Source organism: Gymnogyps californianus, chromosome 23, assembly GCF_018139145.2.
Source record: "Gymnogyps californianus isolate 813 chromosome 23, ASM1813914v2, whole genome shotgun sequence".
Lineage (NCBI taxonomy): Eukaryota > Metazoa > Chordata > Aves > Accipitriformes > Cathartidae > Gymnogyps > Gymnogyps californianus.
In genome coordinates, this window is record NC_059493.1 from 1,314,085 (window position 1) to 1,331,708 (window position 17,624).

The 17,624-nt window shown below is 40.4% G+C and overlaps 1 protein-coding gene across 2 annotated transcripts in view; it reads left to right on the plus strand.

Annotated features, from left to right (window-relative positions):
- The window catches only part of KAT6A (lysine acetyltransferase 6A), a 51,278-nt gene extending 36,911 nt beyond the window's left edge, over nucleotides 1-14,367 (plus strand). For both annotated transcript variants that reach the window (XM_050910140.1, XM_050910141.1), the window contains exons 14-18: nucleotides 454-685; nucleotides 1,826-2,036; nucleotides 2,903-3,595; nucleotides 4,410-4,725; nucleotides 10,036-14,367. In XM_050910140.1, the coding sequence (XP_050766097.1) occupies nucleotides 454-685; nucleotides 1,826-2,036; nucleotides 2,903-3,595; nucleotides 4,410-4,725; nucleotides 10,036-12,623 (4,040 nt within the window). In that variant the 3' untranslated portion in view covers nucleotides 12,624-14,367. The remainder of the gene's footprint in view (nucleotides 1-453; nucleotides 686-1,825; nucleotides 2,037-2,902; nucleotides 3,596-4,409; nucleotides 4,726-10,035) is intronic.
- The last annotated feature ends 3,257 nt before the right edge of the window (nucleotides 14,368-17,624 follow it).

A 17,624-nucleotide genomic window follows, 5' to 3' on the forward strand; every position in this document is an offset into this window, starting at 1 on the left:
CAGTATGGCCCTGAAGTTTGACAGTAGAGAATTTTCAAGAAAATTGTTTGTCATATTAGTTTTAAATGGCTAAAATATGTTTTCCCTCTGTCGTCTTCAAAATTGCTGTTGCAATTGGAAGATACTCAGCAGACTGTTTGTGTACTTCAGGCTTAGTATAGTTTCTAGGTAGGCAACTGCTGCCATCTCGTGGCATTGCCCATAGCCAATGTCTGATGGCAATGTAGTTTTGAAATCTCATACTCTATCATTGAATAACAGGAGTTTAAATTAAAAAAAAAAAAAAAAAAAAAAAAAATTGGCCAGACCACTCAGTGTATCCTTCAAAATTATAATCTAAATCTTGTAGGCAGCATTCAGCTACTTTCAGGGAAAATGCCTTTGTAGAAGTTGGGGCGGAAACAGAAGCTGTATATGCTAATTTTTAAAAAATTTTTTCTTGTATATCTTTAGGCTATTTGCTTTCAAAGCGTGAGGGTCAAGCAGGATCACCAGAGAAGCCCCTATCAGACCTGGGGCGCCTCTCATATATGGCTTATTGGAAAAGTGTAATATTGGAGTGCCTTTATCATCAACGTGACAAGCAATTAAGCATCAAGAAACTGAGTAAGCTGACTGGAATCTGCCCTCAAGATATCACTTCCACTCTACATCACCTTCGAATGCTTGACTTCCGTAGTGATCAGTGAGTACAGGAGTCCTGTTGTATTTCCAAATAGCTTCAGATGTATTTGAATGAAATTTAATGGTGTTTGGGGATAAGTCACATCTAATAAGCTTGATTTTATTTAGGACTTAAGTGTCCAAATACTGGCTGTAGAGATTTATGATGTTCATGTGAGGTGCAAAAATTGTTCAGTGCCAAAGCTGGATCAGATTTCCAGCCGTGTAGCTCTGCAGCTGTGGAACTTCTGAGTAATTTGCAGCTGTGAGAGAAAGCAAGCTAGTCTCTTCGCCATGTTCTCTTGGGGTCCCTCCGCATAATGAGTCTAACATACTCGCAAAACAGAACAAAGAACAGCAACTTCCCTTCTCTAGAGGGAAATCTGTTCCTTTTTCCAGTCACTGAGCAGACAGTCGTTTCCCCCCTTTTCTCTGTGCCTCAAAGATGCTGTTAACTGTGTGGATTAACATGGGATGCTTGAACAGTAGGATAGATCACTGGGAGAAATGAGGTGTGTGGATATAGAATAGAGGTAGTCTGCTTGCCCAGCTGAGTGTACAAGTCAAGTGAAATACTGGGAATTATTCTTGATTCAGACCATAGCAGTTTTGGGAGTGGGGTTGTATTCTGTTGTGTTTTGTGTTAAACTTGGAACTTACTTGGAAAACTTGAAGTTATTTGAAAAGAGTTTTATGTCTTTGTTTCACAGTATACTTTAATCAGTGATATTACTCCCAGCCCCCTGAATAAAATCCACTCTGGTAGAGGGACTATAACTTTTTAAAGCAGTCCTTTTATTAACATTCAGTATCTTTCATCTTATGTTGCCTGTTCCCCAAATGGCATACCCCTTGTCCATTTAACACATAATAGAAGTGATACTCTGCAGCTGAGTGTTACCCATGGAAGGATAATGGCTTCACCATTAACAAGAAGTGGAAATAATTTAACAACATTTTCTCAGTTTTAAGATGCTTTCTCCGGTAGTCTGATGGTACTGCAAATTGTACAATTTTAATGAGCTTTCTGTCCTCTCTGAAGTTATTCATGGCAGCACTGATTGAGAGTACCCAGATTTTTCTCTAATATCTTATATCTGTTTCACATGACAACATGTACGGTATGTAGCCTGTTGTTGATCAGAGTATTATTACTGTTTAGATTTGTGATCATTCGTCGGGAGAAACTTATCCAGGAACATATGGCAAAGCTTAGAACTAATGTCCGACCTATAGATGTGGATGCAGAATGTCTGCGTTGGACACCTGTTATAGTTTCCAACTCAGTTGTCTCTGAAGATGAAGAAGAGGAGACAGAGGATGGGGAGAATGAAGAGCAACAACAGCAGAAAGAAAAGGATCCAGAGACCAGTGTAAGAGCGAATCTGTTACTTCCGTGTGGCATATAGTTTACACTTGGTGCTTTTGCAGGCAATGCTAACAAGATCTCAAATGCCAAGCTTGGGCATGGGGGGAGGGGGGGTGTGTGGTTTAAAAAAAACCCAAACTACAAACAAAGCCCCCAAAAAAACCCAACCAAACAAAAAACTTGCCTCCCACTTTCAGGCAACCTGGTCTCTCATCAAATTATTTAAATGGATTTAGGTTTGAAGGACCCAGGATTTCTGTAAGTGACAAATAGCATGAATGGAAATGAATCAACAAAAACTTTTAACATTTTTCGCCAAAGGTTTTTGCTGTCTACTTTTGCAAAACCACTAATAGCTTTAGAATTACTGCCCACAGAGCAGTGAAGGTTTCTGAAATCTAGGCTGCTGTCCTTGAAGGGTTGCACTCTCACATCAGGTGATGGGCACTGACTAGAATACTGAGGCAAATTATGTGCTGTTACTGTATTTACATTAAACTAATTGTGCATTTTAATGGAAAAATAGCTTCAAGTTTGTCTCACTTTTTTCTTGAAAATTACACAAATACTGTGTTTCAGTGTAGCAAGATGATGTTTGCATTCCAGCAGGCCACTAAATGGCTGCTGCTGACTGAAGTCACTTGTCAGGAGGCTAATTGAGGTACATTATCGCCTGGGAGGAAAGGAGTAGCAGTTAGCACTATTAGAATCTCGTAAAGGTCAATTGTTTTGTTATTCTCAGATTCTTAAAAGTCATTCTTGTTAAACATTTCTGACTTCTTGCTCAAAAGCTTTTGTGGAATCGAATTCAGGATAGACATGCATGCTTAAATAGGAAGTGTGAAATCTATTTGTTTTTATTTAAATCAGATGGTAAAATCTGTGTCATGGGAGAAGAAAGAGCAAGAGCCTTACTCACCTACAGAGAGTGAAAAAAAGCCAGACATTATTGCTCCAGCCAGTTCTGCACAGCCAAACAAGCACATTTTTCCCCTGGATAGTCTTCCTGCGAACAGTCAGCCATCACGAAGAGGTCGATGGAACCGCAAGGGCAAAAAACTTCGGGAGCCCTTTTGTGAGCAGGAGCCAATGTTGCCCATTGAGGACAAAACAGCAGTTCCCAGTGGGCGATGCAGCGAATGTGAGGAGAAATCAGCAGCCGCACGAGGCCGGTGCAGTGACTGTGAGGAGAAGTCGGCAGCCTTGCAAGGAAGATGTGGTGAATGTGAGGAGAAGTCTCCAGCCCCAAGAGGACGGTATGCTGAAGACGAGGAAAAATCTGCAGTTTCGCAGGGACAGTATGGCAAAGGTGAAAAAGCTGCAATTCCCCGTCGGCGGTACAGCGAAGGTATGGAAAGGTGGAGAGGGCAGTTGAAAAAGAACACGGAGCCACTGAAGTGTAGATTCCCGGAGGACTGCGACAGATTACCCCGCCGCTACAGTGATAGTGATAGGGCACTTCTGAGGTGTTTTAGTGAGAGCAGTGAAGAGGAGGATGATGAGCCTGTGAGTCCTCGATCAAGCTCTCCACCTGTTCTCACCAAGCCAACATTAAAACGAAAGGTGTGTGCCTTATTTCTTGTTGTCTCTGACTATATCATGCAGTCTAATTTGTCAGTATGTTGGTGCTTTCTGAAGAACTGTGCAATTCATGAGGTATGTATTAAGTGTACAGGTAGCATCTGCTCAGTGTTCCAGAACTATGTCTGGAGGGTACTTTCTGCTACCTTTTTGTAGTGGTGGTTTTTGTTGAATCAGAGGTAGGGTTTTTTTTTTAATTCTAACTTCTGCCTTGTGCTTTTGCTTTTTCCACCTTGGTTATTAAAGTTTTACTCAGTCATGCAAAATAGAAGCAGATATGCTCCTACTTTCTTGTAAAAGAAGTTTGCAAAACACACATGCTATCTAAACAACTAAAATCACAGCATAAAGTCTTTGGAATGATTTGCCACAGAGATGTGAATTCTATCAATGTGACCAAGAAAATCCTCTCTTCGTGGGATGCTACACTAAAAAGTTCTCTTCTATACCATCTTTGCAGCTTATTTTAAACTATTCACATGTATGTTGTAGTGTCTCTGAACTTTCAGCTGTTACGGATGGGTTGTTAGCTTCAGCTGTTTAAATGGTTTATACTATTACACAAATGTCAATCTAGCAATCTTCATGGAAGTCGGTCGTCTTGCATTGTATTTGACATCTGTCTAACTGAAGGCAGGTGCTGGTCAGTATTTCTAGTGAAGTCTGGATTCCAGAAGGGAGCTCTCTGGTCCTGCTTAGACTGTTGAACTCTGCTGTTCATGTTTTCTATTTATCAGTGTTTTATTTCTACTGCACATGATAAAATGTCTTCTCTTCTCCCACCTTCCACTTTCAGAAACCAATTCTTCATCGGAAGAGGCGAGTCCGCAAGCGTAAGCACCACAATAGCAGTGTTGTCACCGAAACAATCTCGGAGACCACAGAAGTGCTGGATGAACCATTTGAGGACTCAGACTCTGAACGACCAATGCCCCGATTAGAGCCTACATTTGAGATTGAGGAGGAGGAAGAGGAGGAGGAGGATGAAGAGGAGGAGAATGAACTTTTGCCCAGTGGATACTTTCGGCACTTAGCCCCACCAGACACACTCAGGCATAGACCCTCTTCTAAGAGGAAGTCCAAAGATGAGGAGGAGTCTGATGACACTAATGGTATGTTTGGTGGTATGCTGTTGAAAGTTTGATATAGATAGTGTGTCAGTAAGTGTCAGATGATACTAGCTCATGATGGAAGAAGCTGCTTACCTTGTCTTGTAACTTCTAGACAAAATGTAAGGTTAGGCATAAATTACCAGTCAAACAGCCTCAAACATTCCCAAGTCTTATGAAAATGTGGTGCATGCTTTGAACTATCTTATTAGCAATGACCTGATCACAGGATATCCTTTTGATTCAGCTTTCCTAGTGGAATTGGTATCTCTCATTGTGGAAAAACCTATGCAGCAGGGTCGCTTACAGAAATAATACAGAAATGAATTGGAGAGCCCTCAGTTTTCCGTAACAAAGAGAAATAATAAATTTTGTCTTTTGAGATCCCGTTCTTCATCACATTGCATGTGCCACCTCTCAGCTTCTCATATCTCCTTAAAGTTCGCTGAACCTTCAGTTCATAAAATAAAATTAATTGGTAGGAACTGGTTACTTAGAGTGCACTGACAATTCAAAAGAAACATCTGTCATTCAGGTGCTCCATTAGTAATCTTCATTATGGCTGTTACATGTTCTGTTCTCTTGATGGTCTGCATAGTGCAAGGCAGTCAGCCAAATAAAAACGAAGAACTGTGTGAAAGAGAAGTATGGTGCTGTTATCCCACAATAAAAAATCATTACTGGAACGAACTCGTTAATTTATGGCTTTCAACTAGCCTGTGGTTAGCAGAGGAGAATTTTTCTTTAAAAGCACTTAAATACTGAAAGCATCAGTATGATTATACTATCCATTTAGTATCAGTTACCCTTAAATCCTTATAGCAGCATATAGCTATGTAAATTTAGTGCAAACACGTGTTGATGCAGCATTAAGTTTGCTTAGTGGGAATATATGCACAGTCAGCTTATACTATTGTTTTTTAAATTCTAATGTGATCAGATTACTCATGAAATACATTTTTATGGTACTCCAGCACCATAATAAGACTACAGAATTGGGAGAAGATCTGTTAGAAAAGTGGTTTTCAGTCTTTTTCATTTGTGGTCTTCTGAATGTTTTCTGGTGGAGATGCAGATCCCTTTAGAGATTCCACACACATATATTGCTTTATAAAATACATCAGTGATTTTTAACCATCTTTTGCAGTCTACAGATAGAGTGCCCAGGGATCAAAAATGATATTTGGAAAGCCACTGTTTTAACTCATACCTGTTACATACTACAATGATAAATTTCTTGCTCACCTACTTTATAAATACTTTACTTTCTTACTCTCCACTTGTAATTCAGTGCTTTCTGTTCCCTTGTGTCGCTTCTGTTGCTTTTTTTTCTTGAACTTCTGCAAATTTGTCAGAACCTCTGAAGTAATAAAGTAGTCAGCACGCTATTTTAGCGTATTGCTGCTCCTGACATCAGACAGTGTCTGTTGGCTGCTTATGCCTTTAATGCAGGTGCCTTTGCATATACATAGTAAAACTGTAATGATCTTAGAGAAAATACAATGTACTTTCAATTACCTAAACATGTTAGCCCACAGGGATAATCAGTCATCATAAACAGCTGGCCTGTTTTGATAAAAAATTAAGCTGGGTGGAGGGGGGCAGTACTGCCTTATGACAATTCAGAAATATAGTATTGCAGTCATTAATAGTTGGTTCAGATTTAGACTATTTTAATCATAAATATAAGGTAGGAATGTTTATAGGAAGCTTAGATCTTTTGGAAGTTTTCCCATCACTACAGAAACCTGCTTGTAATTTCCTTTTTTTAAACAAAACAAAACAAAAAACTTTCTGACTAAGGGTGGTTTGGGTTAGATTTTTCCCTGAGAATTTAATCTCTAGCTGGGGCAATACATTGAAAGTGTTTTATGATTTCCCTGAAAAGTAACATACAGTCTCTTAAATTTGGTGTCTGATGAGAATCTGAATTGGTTCTGATTTGCTGTCAGGCCTACAGTGAGAATGGATAGTGTGGTGTGGTGATTTGAGGCCAATATTCAATAAGGGTTAGGCATTCTGGAAGACAGAGTGTGTTCTGTGGTGTAGAAAACAGATAAAGCTTATATCTCTGTGTTCCACAATTCTGTGCAACTTGATCAGTGTTGCATGGGGGAAGATAGAGCTCTGTCGTAGGCTGGGCTGTATTATTTTGCTTTTCCTAGTTCTACCTGTAAGTTTTACTGTGAATGTGAATACTGTAAGGATCTTCTGTTCAAGCTTGTGTGCACACTGATGTTTAACTAAGTGCAACTGAATGAGCACGTACATACGTTTCTCAGTATCATAAAAAATGATGCCCGTGAAATCTTGAGGGGTCATCAAATCCGTCTTCTTTTGCGAAGATGGTGTCAAGTACATATGGTAAAAATCATAGAATCACAGGCCCTTGAGGTTGGAAAGGACGTCTGGAGGTCATCTTGTCCAGCCCCACTGCTTAAGCAAGGCCACCAAGAGCCAGTTGCTCAGGACCATGTCCAGATGGCTTTTGAATATCTCCAAGGAGGGAGACTCCACAACCTCTCTGAGCCGCCTGTTCCAGTGCTCAGTCACAGTAAAGAAGTGTTTCCTGATGCTCAGGTGGAACCTCCTGTGTTTCAGTTTGTGCCCATTGCTTCTGGTCCTGGCACTGGGCACCACTGAAAAAAGCCTGGCTCCATCTTCTTTACGCCCTCCCTTAATATATTTGTACACATTGATAAGATCCCCCCCGAGCCTTCTCTTCTCTAGTCCCAGGTCTCTCAGCCTTTCCTCATCAGAGAGATGCTCCTGTCTCTTAGGCATCTTAGTGGCCCTTTGCTGGGCGCTCTCCATAGTAGCTCCATGTCTGTCCAGTCTGGGGAGCCCAGACTGGACACTTTTAATATTACATTATTATAAGGGGAGCCTGCCATCATAAGATCATTTACTTTTTTTTTTTTATTCCTAAAAATATTAAATCCATGACAGTACAGATAAAAGCAAAGGGTCTCCACCTAAGAGGTGGTAAATCTAATCCTCTGTAGTAGATAGGAAATGTGAAAGAAGGGGAAGAGAAATAGGGATTTTTTTTTTTTTTGAGAAGGAATTTTTTTTTTATGGGCTTAAGTGTTCATGCTTTAACAAATACTATGAAAGTAGTGTTTCCTTCTTCCTGCCCAATGATATGCTGACTGTGGCAGATCCTTTCTTTCCTTTATTCACATTCCAAATATTTGTTTTATGGATGACTTCAAGGAGTTACTGAATTTTGAATTCAGTATTTGTTTTAAATTCATTTTTTAATACCCAGAATTTTTTCAGAATACTTCTCATTAGAGATATTCAGAGTAAATGCCTGTCTGAGCAAAGGGCAAGAGTAACTCAGCTGACCTATGATTAGGTTTTAAGAAGCATTTGTGAACTACTAGGAGCACATTATTTAGTTTTACCTTCGTTGCATAACTGTGGACTTAAAACAGCTCTTCTTGGGAAATTCATAGCATGGAATCAATAACATTTTTTAAGATGGTAGAAAGGGCAGAACTGTGAATAAATGTGCTCTGAATATTGGGGGGAAATTGATCTTATATCCGTATAGTGGGATGACCAACCTAATTACAGGCCCATCAGTGTGACATTCATCCTGATTTAAATAGTAGGATGACTGGCTTATTACTCAATAGAAAGTCCAGGGGGGGTTATTTACTCAATACAAATGAACACTGGTATGTGAAAAATGTATTTGTCAGACAATGATATATTTTTACAAGACTACAGCTTGGTTAATAAGGGTAATTGATATTACCTACCTAGTGTTTTGAGAGGTATTTGACTTAATCAAAACCATTTGCTTAAGCTGAAATGTTACAGAATCAAGCTAACACATATTAAATAAATCAAGCTGCAAACAAGGAGTAATTAAGCAGCTTTGCTATTAGTGGGGTGCAAGGCAGTTGGACTAGATGATTGTCCTTTCCAACAGAACTATTCTATTCTAAGGGAGATTGGTCTGGGTTGTGTCTGTCTGTACTACTATTTTATGGATAAATTAAAAAATAATGTAGCAGCTGACAGGAAAAGAGGGGATTTGGTAAATGAAGTGAAGGGCAATTCATTGACAAAGTCTGTGAGAGAGTATTTGAAGGTCGTGTCCAGTAGTTAGCATGGTTTTCTAGCTCAAAGCCAAAGAGATTCAGATGATCCTTAAATAAATGAACAGGGGAATCTCAAGTGGAGTAGAGACATTCTGTCATCTCTTTATTTAGCTTTGGTGGAACTACTACAACCATCTTTACTCAGTTATTCACACTTGATAAGAGTATTGATAAACTGGAATAGTTCAAAGAACAGTTGTGGGCTGATTAAGACACTAGAACAAATGTTCTATAATGATAGATTCAAAGAAAGCAGAGGTAAAAGAGTGACTTGATAAAGTTACAAATTACTTAGGTGAGAACTCTTATTTGGTAAGAGAGATCTTCTGCCTAGCAGATAAAAGGAAAACTAATACAAAAGCCGATTAAGTAAATTCAGTGTCTGAAGACAGATGGTAAAGTGTGAATAGCAACTAGTGTCAATGATTAACTGTTGCAGTAGTTTACCAACAGTTGTGTGAAATGTCACTGACTATCCTAATGGACAGGTTCAAAACAAAATTAGTTCAGGGAATGCCTTACAGTATTCAGTAAGTTCTCAGTAAATGATCACAGTCCTTTCTGGCTATGTAAGCTCTGAACCTATTCTAGTGTTTGGAATGTCACTGAAATGCAAAACTTACTTCATCAAATAAAAGTCAGATGAGAGAGAAATTCAGCTTCCTTTTAATGATTTCTCAGACTAAAAAAAAAAAATCTAGCCAAATTCAGTCATCTGTGTATTTCTATTGGCATTTAAAAGCATAAGCCATGAAAAAAGTGGAAATATTTCCTTTCTTCAGCAGATGCACAAAATACAGATCTAAATGGAAACATGCTTTTATTGCAAGTTCATGTGTTCCCCTACACTGGAACATTTTCATTTGTGAACATATTGTATAAATACAATTTGTAAAGGGTGGTGAGTCTTTCCAGGACTTTATCATATAGCCTAGTGTTTAATTTGAATTGTGTATTAAAGGCTCAGAGCTTTGACCATGCAAAATCTTGAAAGCATTGGTGTTCTTTGAAAATGTAATGTGCAATGTGATTGCTGATAAGCAGACCTTGATCCTTCTTGTTACCCTTCACAATAAATCTCTAAGCTAGTATTGATATATAAAGTTGATAAACATGATGGGAATGCTTGGGTAAGCTTCCATGAATGCTCAGGTCAAACAAAAATGTTTGAACAGTATCTTTCAATTTGTGTTTTCAGGTAACCCAACTTTGAAACCATTATCTATGCTGAGAAAATGTGAAGCAAAGGATTCTTCGCTTGAGCCAGATACTTCTACACCCATGAAAAAGAAGAAGGGATGGCCAAAAGGGAAGAGCCGAAAACCAGTCCACTGGAAGAAAAGACCTGGTCGAAAACCAGGCTTTAAACTGAACCGGGAAAAGGTGCCACCATCAGTTCAGGATGAAGGAGTTGATGCAGTGGTAGCTAATTCAAAACCAGGACGTAAGCCCAAAATTTCAGATAAAGAAGAAAGTGTTGAGCAGAAAGAAGAGCTGCCTCTTATTGAGGAAAGGAAAGAGGAAGATGTGAATATGGAAGCAGAAGAGGTAGGAGAGGGAGAAGAGGAAGATACAGCCAGCAGTGAAGTAAGAGCAGTTTCTCCTGTGGACAGCAACAGCAGTCCAGTGCCAGAAGTAAAAGAGCCTGAGATAGAAGAGGAGGTAGAGGAGAAGCCACGGGTTTTAGAAGAGCAAAGGCAATCAGAAGAACAACAGCAAGAACTAGATGAACCTGAGCATGACCATGAGGAAGAAGAGGAAGTTGCAGTAGTGACAAATCAAAATGAAGATCATGATGCTGATGACGAAGATGACGGTCATCTGGAGTCTGTGAAGAAAAAAGAATTGGAGGAACAGCCTGTTAGAGAAGGGGTGAAGGAGGAGCCTCAGGTGCAAGAATGTTTTTTAGAAACAAGCATACCAAGCAGTAGAGAAGATGCAAAAGAAAAGGATGAAGCAGAGGCAGATTCTGAGGAAGAGCAGGCTTCCAATGAGACATCGGTGGGCTCAGAGCACGTCCCTGGGTCTGAAGATGATCACGAAGAAGAGCAAAGTAATAAAGAAGGGTTAATTGAATTAAAGGAAGAGGAAGAGATTCCTCATAGTGAACTAGATCTTGAAACTGTTCAAGCAGTCCAGTCCTTGACACAGGAGGAAAGCAATGAGCATGATGTAGCTTACCAGGACTGTGAAGAAACTCTTGCAGCTTGTCAGACTTTGCAGAGTTACACCCAGACTGAGGAGGATCCTCAGATATCAATGGTTGAAGATTGCCAGGCCTCAGAACACAACAGTCCAATATCCTCTGTTCAGTCCCATCCCAGCCAGTCTGTACGTTCTGTCAGCAGCCCAAATGTGCCTGCTCTGGAGAGCAGTTACACGCAGATAAGTCCTGAACAAGGATCCCTGTCCGCACCCTCTATGCAGAACATGGAGACCAGCCCCATGATGGATGTGCCTTCAGTATCGGACCACTCTCAGCAGGTGGTGGATAGTGGCTTCAGTGACCTTGGCAGCATTGAGAGCACTACGGAGAATTATGAAAACCCCAGCAGCTATGACTCCACTATGGGAGGCAGCATTTGTGGAAATAACTCTTCCCAGAGCAGCTGTTCGTATGGAGGACTGTCCTCTTCTAGCAGCCTCACTCAGAACAGTTGTGTTGTCACTCAGCAAATGGCAAACATTGGCAGCAGTTGCAGCATGATGCAGCAAAACACTGTCCAGCCTGCAGCAAACTGCAATATCAAGTCACCTCAGAGCTGTGTAGTAGAAAGGCCTCCAAGTAACCAGCAACCAACAACGCAGCCGCAACAGCAACAGCCTCAGTCACAGCAGCCACAGCCCCCACCTCCACCCCAGCAGCAGCCTCCACTGTCTCAGTGTAGCATGAACAACAGCTTCACCCCAGCACCTATGATCATGGAAATACCTGAATCAGGAAGCACTGGTAACATAAGTATCTATGAGAGGATTCCAGGGGATTTTGGTGCTGGGAGCTATTCACAACCATCAGCCACGTTCAGTTTAGCCAAGTTGCAGCAGCTGACAAACACCATTATGGACCCTCATGCCATGCCTTATAGCCATTCTCCTGCTGTGACTTCCTATGCAACCAGCGTTTCTCTGTCCAACACAGGACTGGCTCAGCTAGCTCCCTCTCATCCGTTAGCAGGCACACCACAAGCACAAGCCACTATGACACCCCCACCAAACCTGGCGTCCACCACCATGAACCTCACGTCACCTCTGCTTCAGTGTAATATGTCTGCTACCAATATTGGTATTCCACATACACAGAGGTTGCAGGGGCAAATGCCAGTCAAGGGGCATATTTCCATTCGCTCTAAATCAGCACCACTGCCCTCTGCAACTGCACACCAGCAGCAGCTCTATGGCCGCAGCCCACCCGCAGTTGCCATGCAGGCTGGTCCTCGTACGTTAGCTGTTCAGCGGGGTATGAACATGGGAGTCAACCTAATGCCAACCACCCCTTACAATGTTAATTCCATGAATATGAACACCCTGAATGCCATGAACAGCTACAGGATGACACAGCCTATGATGAACAGCAGTTACCATAGTAACCCTGCCTACATGAACCAGACAGCACAGTATCCTATGCAGATGCAGATGGGAATGATGGGGAGCCAGGCCTATACCCAGCAGCCTATGCAGCCAAATCCTCATGGAAACATGATGTACACTGGCCCCTCCCATCACAGCTACATGAATGCTGCTGGGGTGCCCAAGCAGTCTCTCAATGGACCATACATGAGAAGATGAGCAAGATGAACTTGCATCCTGAAAACTGAAATATATATAAATAAAGGAACCTTTTATACTGACGAACCAGAGAAAATGGACCTTTTTCCAGTTAAAATATTGCTGTAGATTTAGAGGGATTTTCTTTGGTTTATTTTATTTTTTAGGAAGCCTGGTCTTTATTTTTTGTATTTTTTTGGTTTTGTGTTTTTGTTTTCTTCACAATCCTGAAACATTTTACAGCTAAAATCATTTACAGATATTTTTTAGAGGGGAAAACATGCACAAAATCTTTTCATAATTTAAAAAGAGCCTTACTTTGCTGACAATGTGGACAGAATATGTGTAACAGTGAAATCATCTTTCTAAATTTTTTTCAAATGTATGTCCTTCTCCCTCCCCTGTGCCCCTCTGTATGCAGTTTCTAGTGCTGCAGTCATGTGAAATGTTTGACATCTCAAAGAATAACAACCCTTCCCTCTAAACCCCACCTAGCATTTCCTACTTCTAGCAGGAGGCACTTATTGGGAGACTTGGAAGGGGACACAGAGGATAAATGAAGCTCTTTATTTCTGCAAGTCAGGAAAAATTTTTAATCTTTAATTTTCCCTGACTCCCTCGCCCTCAGTAAAATTTGGAGTTACATGTAAACAATAAAGTATTCACATTGGTGTTTTTGTAGATGAGTTAATTGAAATTGTATGTTTCATGCTGAAAATATAATGTAACTTTAAAATTATCCCATTCAGCACCCAGACATGCATGTGCACACACATGTGCATGCATGCACACATGTTCTGTCACTCTGAACTACTGGAAGCATCTCAAGAGAGAACTGTTTGTATCCCTTATGCAGTCATGAGGAGGATAGAGTGGTTAATGGTCTGTAAGGACAAGAAAATGGTTGCAGGCTCTTCTGGTGAGCTGCAAGTCAGCCACAACTCTGAGATTCCAAACTCTGCTTTAGTATGTCCTTCGAAATGCTGAGGGTCTTGGTTCTGAGCCTCTGAGTCAGGCTGAGCTCAAAAGCAGCTGTTTCCAGTGGTCTGCCTCTTAATCTCTTTACTTAGGTAATCTTGGAAGATAAAGCGTACGTTTTAAATGACTTGACGAGAACCCTGTGGTGTCCTTGTCACTCTTCCATTCCTGGTATGGGGTAGGAAGTTGCTGAATGTGCCGCGCTCTGGGGGAGTCAGTGATGTTTTCCCTAATTCTCCCACTATGTTTGAGACCCATCTTATAGGAATAGCCACGCTTTTGATCTAGTGTGGGAAAAGAAGGGAATCGGCCTGTTTTACAGGAGTGAAACAGTCCAAACACCGTAGTAGGATGCAGGCGGCAGGATTTTGCTGTTTATTACCGCATAATCCAATTTACATTCTTTTTGGCTACACTGCTGGCATGTCACCCAGTACAAAAAGGGACACCCTTTAATGTAAAGTTCTTTTTTTTATTGTATATGAAGTAGAAATACAGACACATTAATAAGACTAATTTCTTTTGTTTTTAAACCAAAAGAGTCTAAAAGAAAGTTGGGGTTTCTTCAGATGCACTAAAATGGACTTTCCTCCAATAACTGCTAACCATAAAAGGCAGAATTCAAAGGACTTCCACTTTTTATTTCTGTTTAGTTTTGAGCATGTACAAGGCTGTGTAGGACCCCGTTTCTCTGTATATACTATTCCAGTTCCAAACAACCCATGTAGAAAGCGCACTGTGCTGCCCTCTCCTTCCTAGATCTTCGGCTGTGTCACTGCTTCCTGATTGCTGGGGGTGGGGTGGGTAGGGGGGTGGGTAGGGGTCTGAGACAGGAGGAGAAGCTGTTGAAATGAGGGCCGTGAATTTAGTTTGTTTGCCGTTATGTTTGGTTTGGTTTTGTATGTTTTTTTTATCAATTGGGCAGCTCCCTTTTCCACAAGCCTTTGTGACTGTAGAACTATTGTAGAAAAAAAATGTTCTTTTCTATATATAAAAAGAAATTATCCAACGCAGTAATATTGGTACCTACCATTTTTTCACTTCTGTTTAAAAAAAAAAAATGTATTTTTAGCAAGATAACTTGGGTAATCTTCTAAAAGAAATTAAAAAAAAAATCTCACTGTTAGTGACTTTGATGCCTTTTAAAAATAAGAGCTTTTTCATTTCATTCCATCTTTAAAATTTTTTATCTTTGTTGTAGAATAATAAAAACTATTTTAAGAAAGATAAAAATTCTCTTTAAAGAGATCTCTAGAGTGTGTGAATAGGAGCTCCAGATGCCTCTAAAAGCCGCATGTACAAATGAAGCTGAGTCTATTCCTGTCTGTTTATATTTGCTTTTCCTGTTTTGTAACCTCTTTGTACTTTGTTCATGGTGACTTGTAAGCTAAGGGGAAGGGGTGCCTAGATGCCTTTGTAATTCTCCATGTCATACGCTCCTGGCTGGATGGTCTCCCTTCCTCTCCTTGTATGTAATATCACTTTTTTTTCCCCTTTCTAGCAAGTACTTTCAAAAGAACTCTGTACATTTTAACATAAAAAATAAATTATGTTGAGCCATTTTGGATGTCAGTTGTGCATGTGGATTTTTTTTTCTTCCATTTGAGTGGTGAACTCTATCACTGATCCTTGGTCCTGGGAATATGATTCCCTGTTGGCCTTTTGATCTGGAAGAGAGGTGGTACTTGGAATTTACTTGTGAGATCTCGGTCCGTATTAATTTTTATCTACAGCTTCTAATCAGAGGAAGATTAAAAATAAGAAGAAAAACCAAAAACTTGAACGCTTCTCCAGAAGTCATCACCTTTAAATTTTTGTCTGCAAGGGCTGCCCAAAGCTTAAGCAAAGTGTGTTAGCTGTTTTTTTGTCAGCTTCTGTTTGTACAATTGCTTGAGAGTTTTGACTTGTGCACTTAAATTGCAATGTGTGTTTGAAGCTTTTCCCCCCTCTTTCGATTGCTCTCTCATCTTTATAATTAGCACTTTGGATAGGAGAACTAGAAATTTTACCCAGCAAAGTTTACCCTGCAACTTCAAGGTAGAATTGGATCGGTCACGAGCTTTATGGTGCTGTCCCGCTCACTGTCACTGTGCGGAGTGCTTCTCTGCAAGCTGACAACTTTCAGAACGCTAGAGGGGAGCAAAGTTCCAGCGAGCGTGTGGTCATTGCCGAAGTTTCCCCGTGATAATCGTTGTAGCAATAACCGCTCGCTCAGCCTCCGTCGGCAACTCGAGGGCAGACCGCCCGCTGTTTCTGGTGCCTAACGCTGCCGAGGGCGCCGGCCGCGCTGCAGCCTAGCAGGGGCTCCAGGGAGCGGGGAGTGGGGCAGTGTGGGGAGGGGCCGAGTGGCGACAGGAATCTTCCAAAGGCTGTTCCGCAGACGTACTGTCACAAGTACGTCTTCAAGTAAGCAGACTGTGTTTGTGTGTCATGGTAAATAAATGAAAAGGACCTTGAGAACTAGTAGAGTCAAGTTTGACGCGCTTTTCGTATCTCCAGTCCTCACCAACATGGAATGTAAGTTTATGTAAGGTGAGGATGATGCTGCATCTTCCTTTAAGTGGATATATTTTTCCTGGGACTCATTATAGTTGTTTTATTGAGGCACCTGAGTTTTCAGATCAAACGCATCAAGATACAGATAGAAGTTAGTCATACAGGGGCACTCCTGGGTGATTCGTTCATTTCTTCTCACAACAGTTTTTAGGTTATTCAAGCATGAAGGAGAGAGACGGGGTGACCCGTGATTAAGGTTTTCGCTACTTTAATCACTTGTGAATTAAAGTGAGCGTGAATTACATCAGCAGTGTTGCAGGTAAGAGTCATCAGGATCTCAGTAGATATGCATCCTGTGTGTTTGCATGTATGTGTATTACTTTCCCACAGTGCTGGAGTTAAGACTGAATTAACCATTCCGTGCCAGAAAGCTGTGTTCAATCGCTCATAGCTTACTTTTAATTTTTTTAAGTTGTTCATTAAAGGAAGCTTTGGCACTGTCCAGTAGCAAAGTTATGAGGTGGTGGGTGCCACCACACTGTGCCCTGTTTTTTCCACACTTAAACGATTGTGGTTTGGGGTCTTTTGGGTTTTGCTTGTTATTTTCTTTATACACTGAATTTAGCAAATTTGATTTGACCATTAAAATGTGTTCGGCTTCAATTGTTATCTAACAACGATACTGTTGGAGTCAGCTTTTATTTATTACCAATTTTCAGAAACATCTGTCATTTTTAGGATACAATATGGATTTTAAAAGTAAAATACCAGTTGAGAACAGTTGCATGTCCTCCAGCAAGTCAAAATGGCTTTGGCTTCTAGAATTAATGTGCTGAGTGATTAGAACAGAGTATAATTCTGCTGCCTTAGATAACTCTAGAATTTGAAATGGTCATGGCAAATCACTTCTATGAAATAACAGCATGCAGTAATGTTCTAGTAAAATGCTTGTATCATAAACTGACAAGTAGGCTAATTCAAAGTCTTCATCTGATGCCCTGGCACCAAATTATGGTTACACGTGCTGATATGAAACGCTTTTCAAATAATTGTTTGAGATCTTTGCAATGCTTAATCACAAGCTGTCAAGCGAGGGGTGAGCAGGGCCAATGCTAATAATAATTAAAATTAAACTTGTGCATTTCTCAGTTCTTAAGATAGTTGAAACTACTTTAAGAAGAAAAAGCAAATGTCTAGATAGGAACATAACGATTTATAACAACTTTCTAGCTTTGTGGGCCAAGGAACAAAGGTAAGTGTTTATGGAAATCTATAAACAAGATCATGGAAATGTAATTTCAGAGTTAATGAGCTGATAAACAGTAACTGCTACTTAAGAAGTGTTTATAAAAAGCATTATTTGATCAAATAGGCTGCACTGTTAATAGCCTCTGCTTGTTTAAAAAAAAACCACAAAACTCTGTGTGGGCTAACTTGCTGATAACCGCATTCAGGAGCCATGAACAAGGTGACCTCTTTTTTAGAAACTTGTCATACAAACTATCAAATCCTACTGTTAGAGAATGACTAAATAGGAGAGGGTTTTTT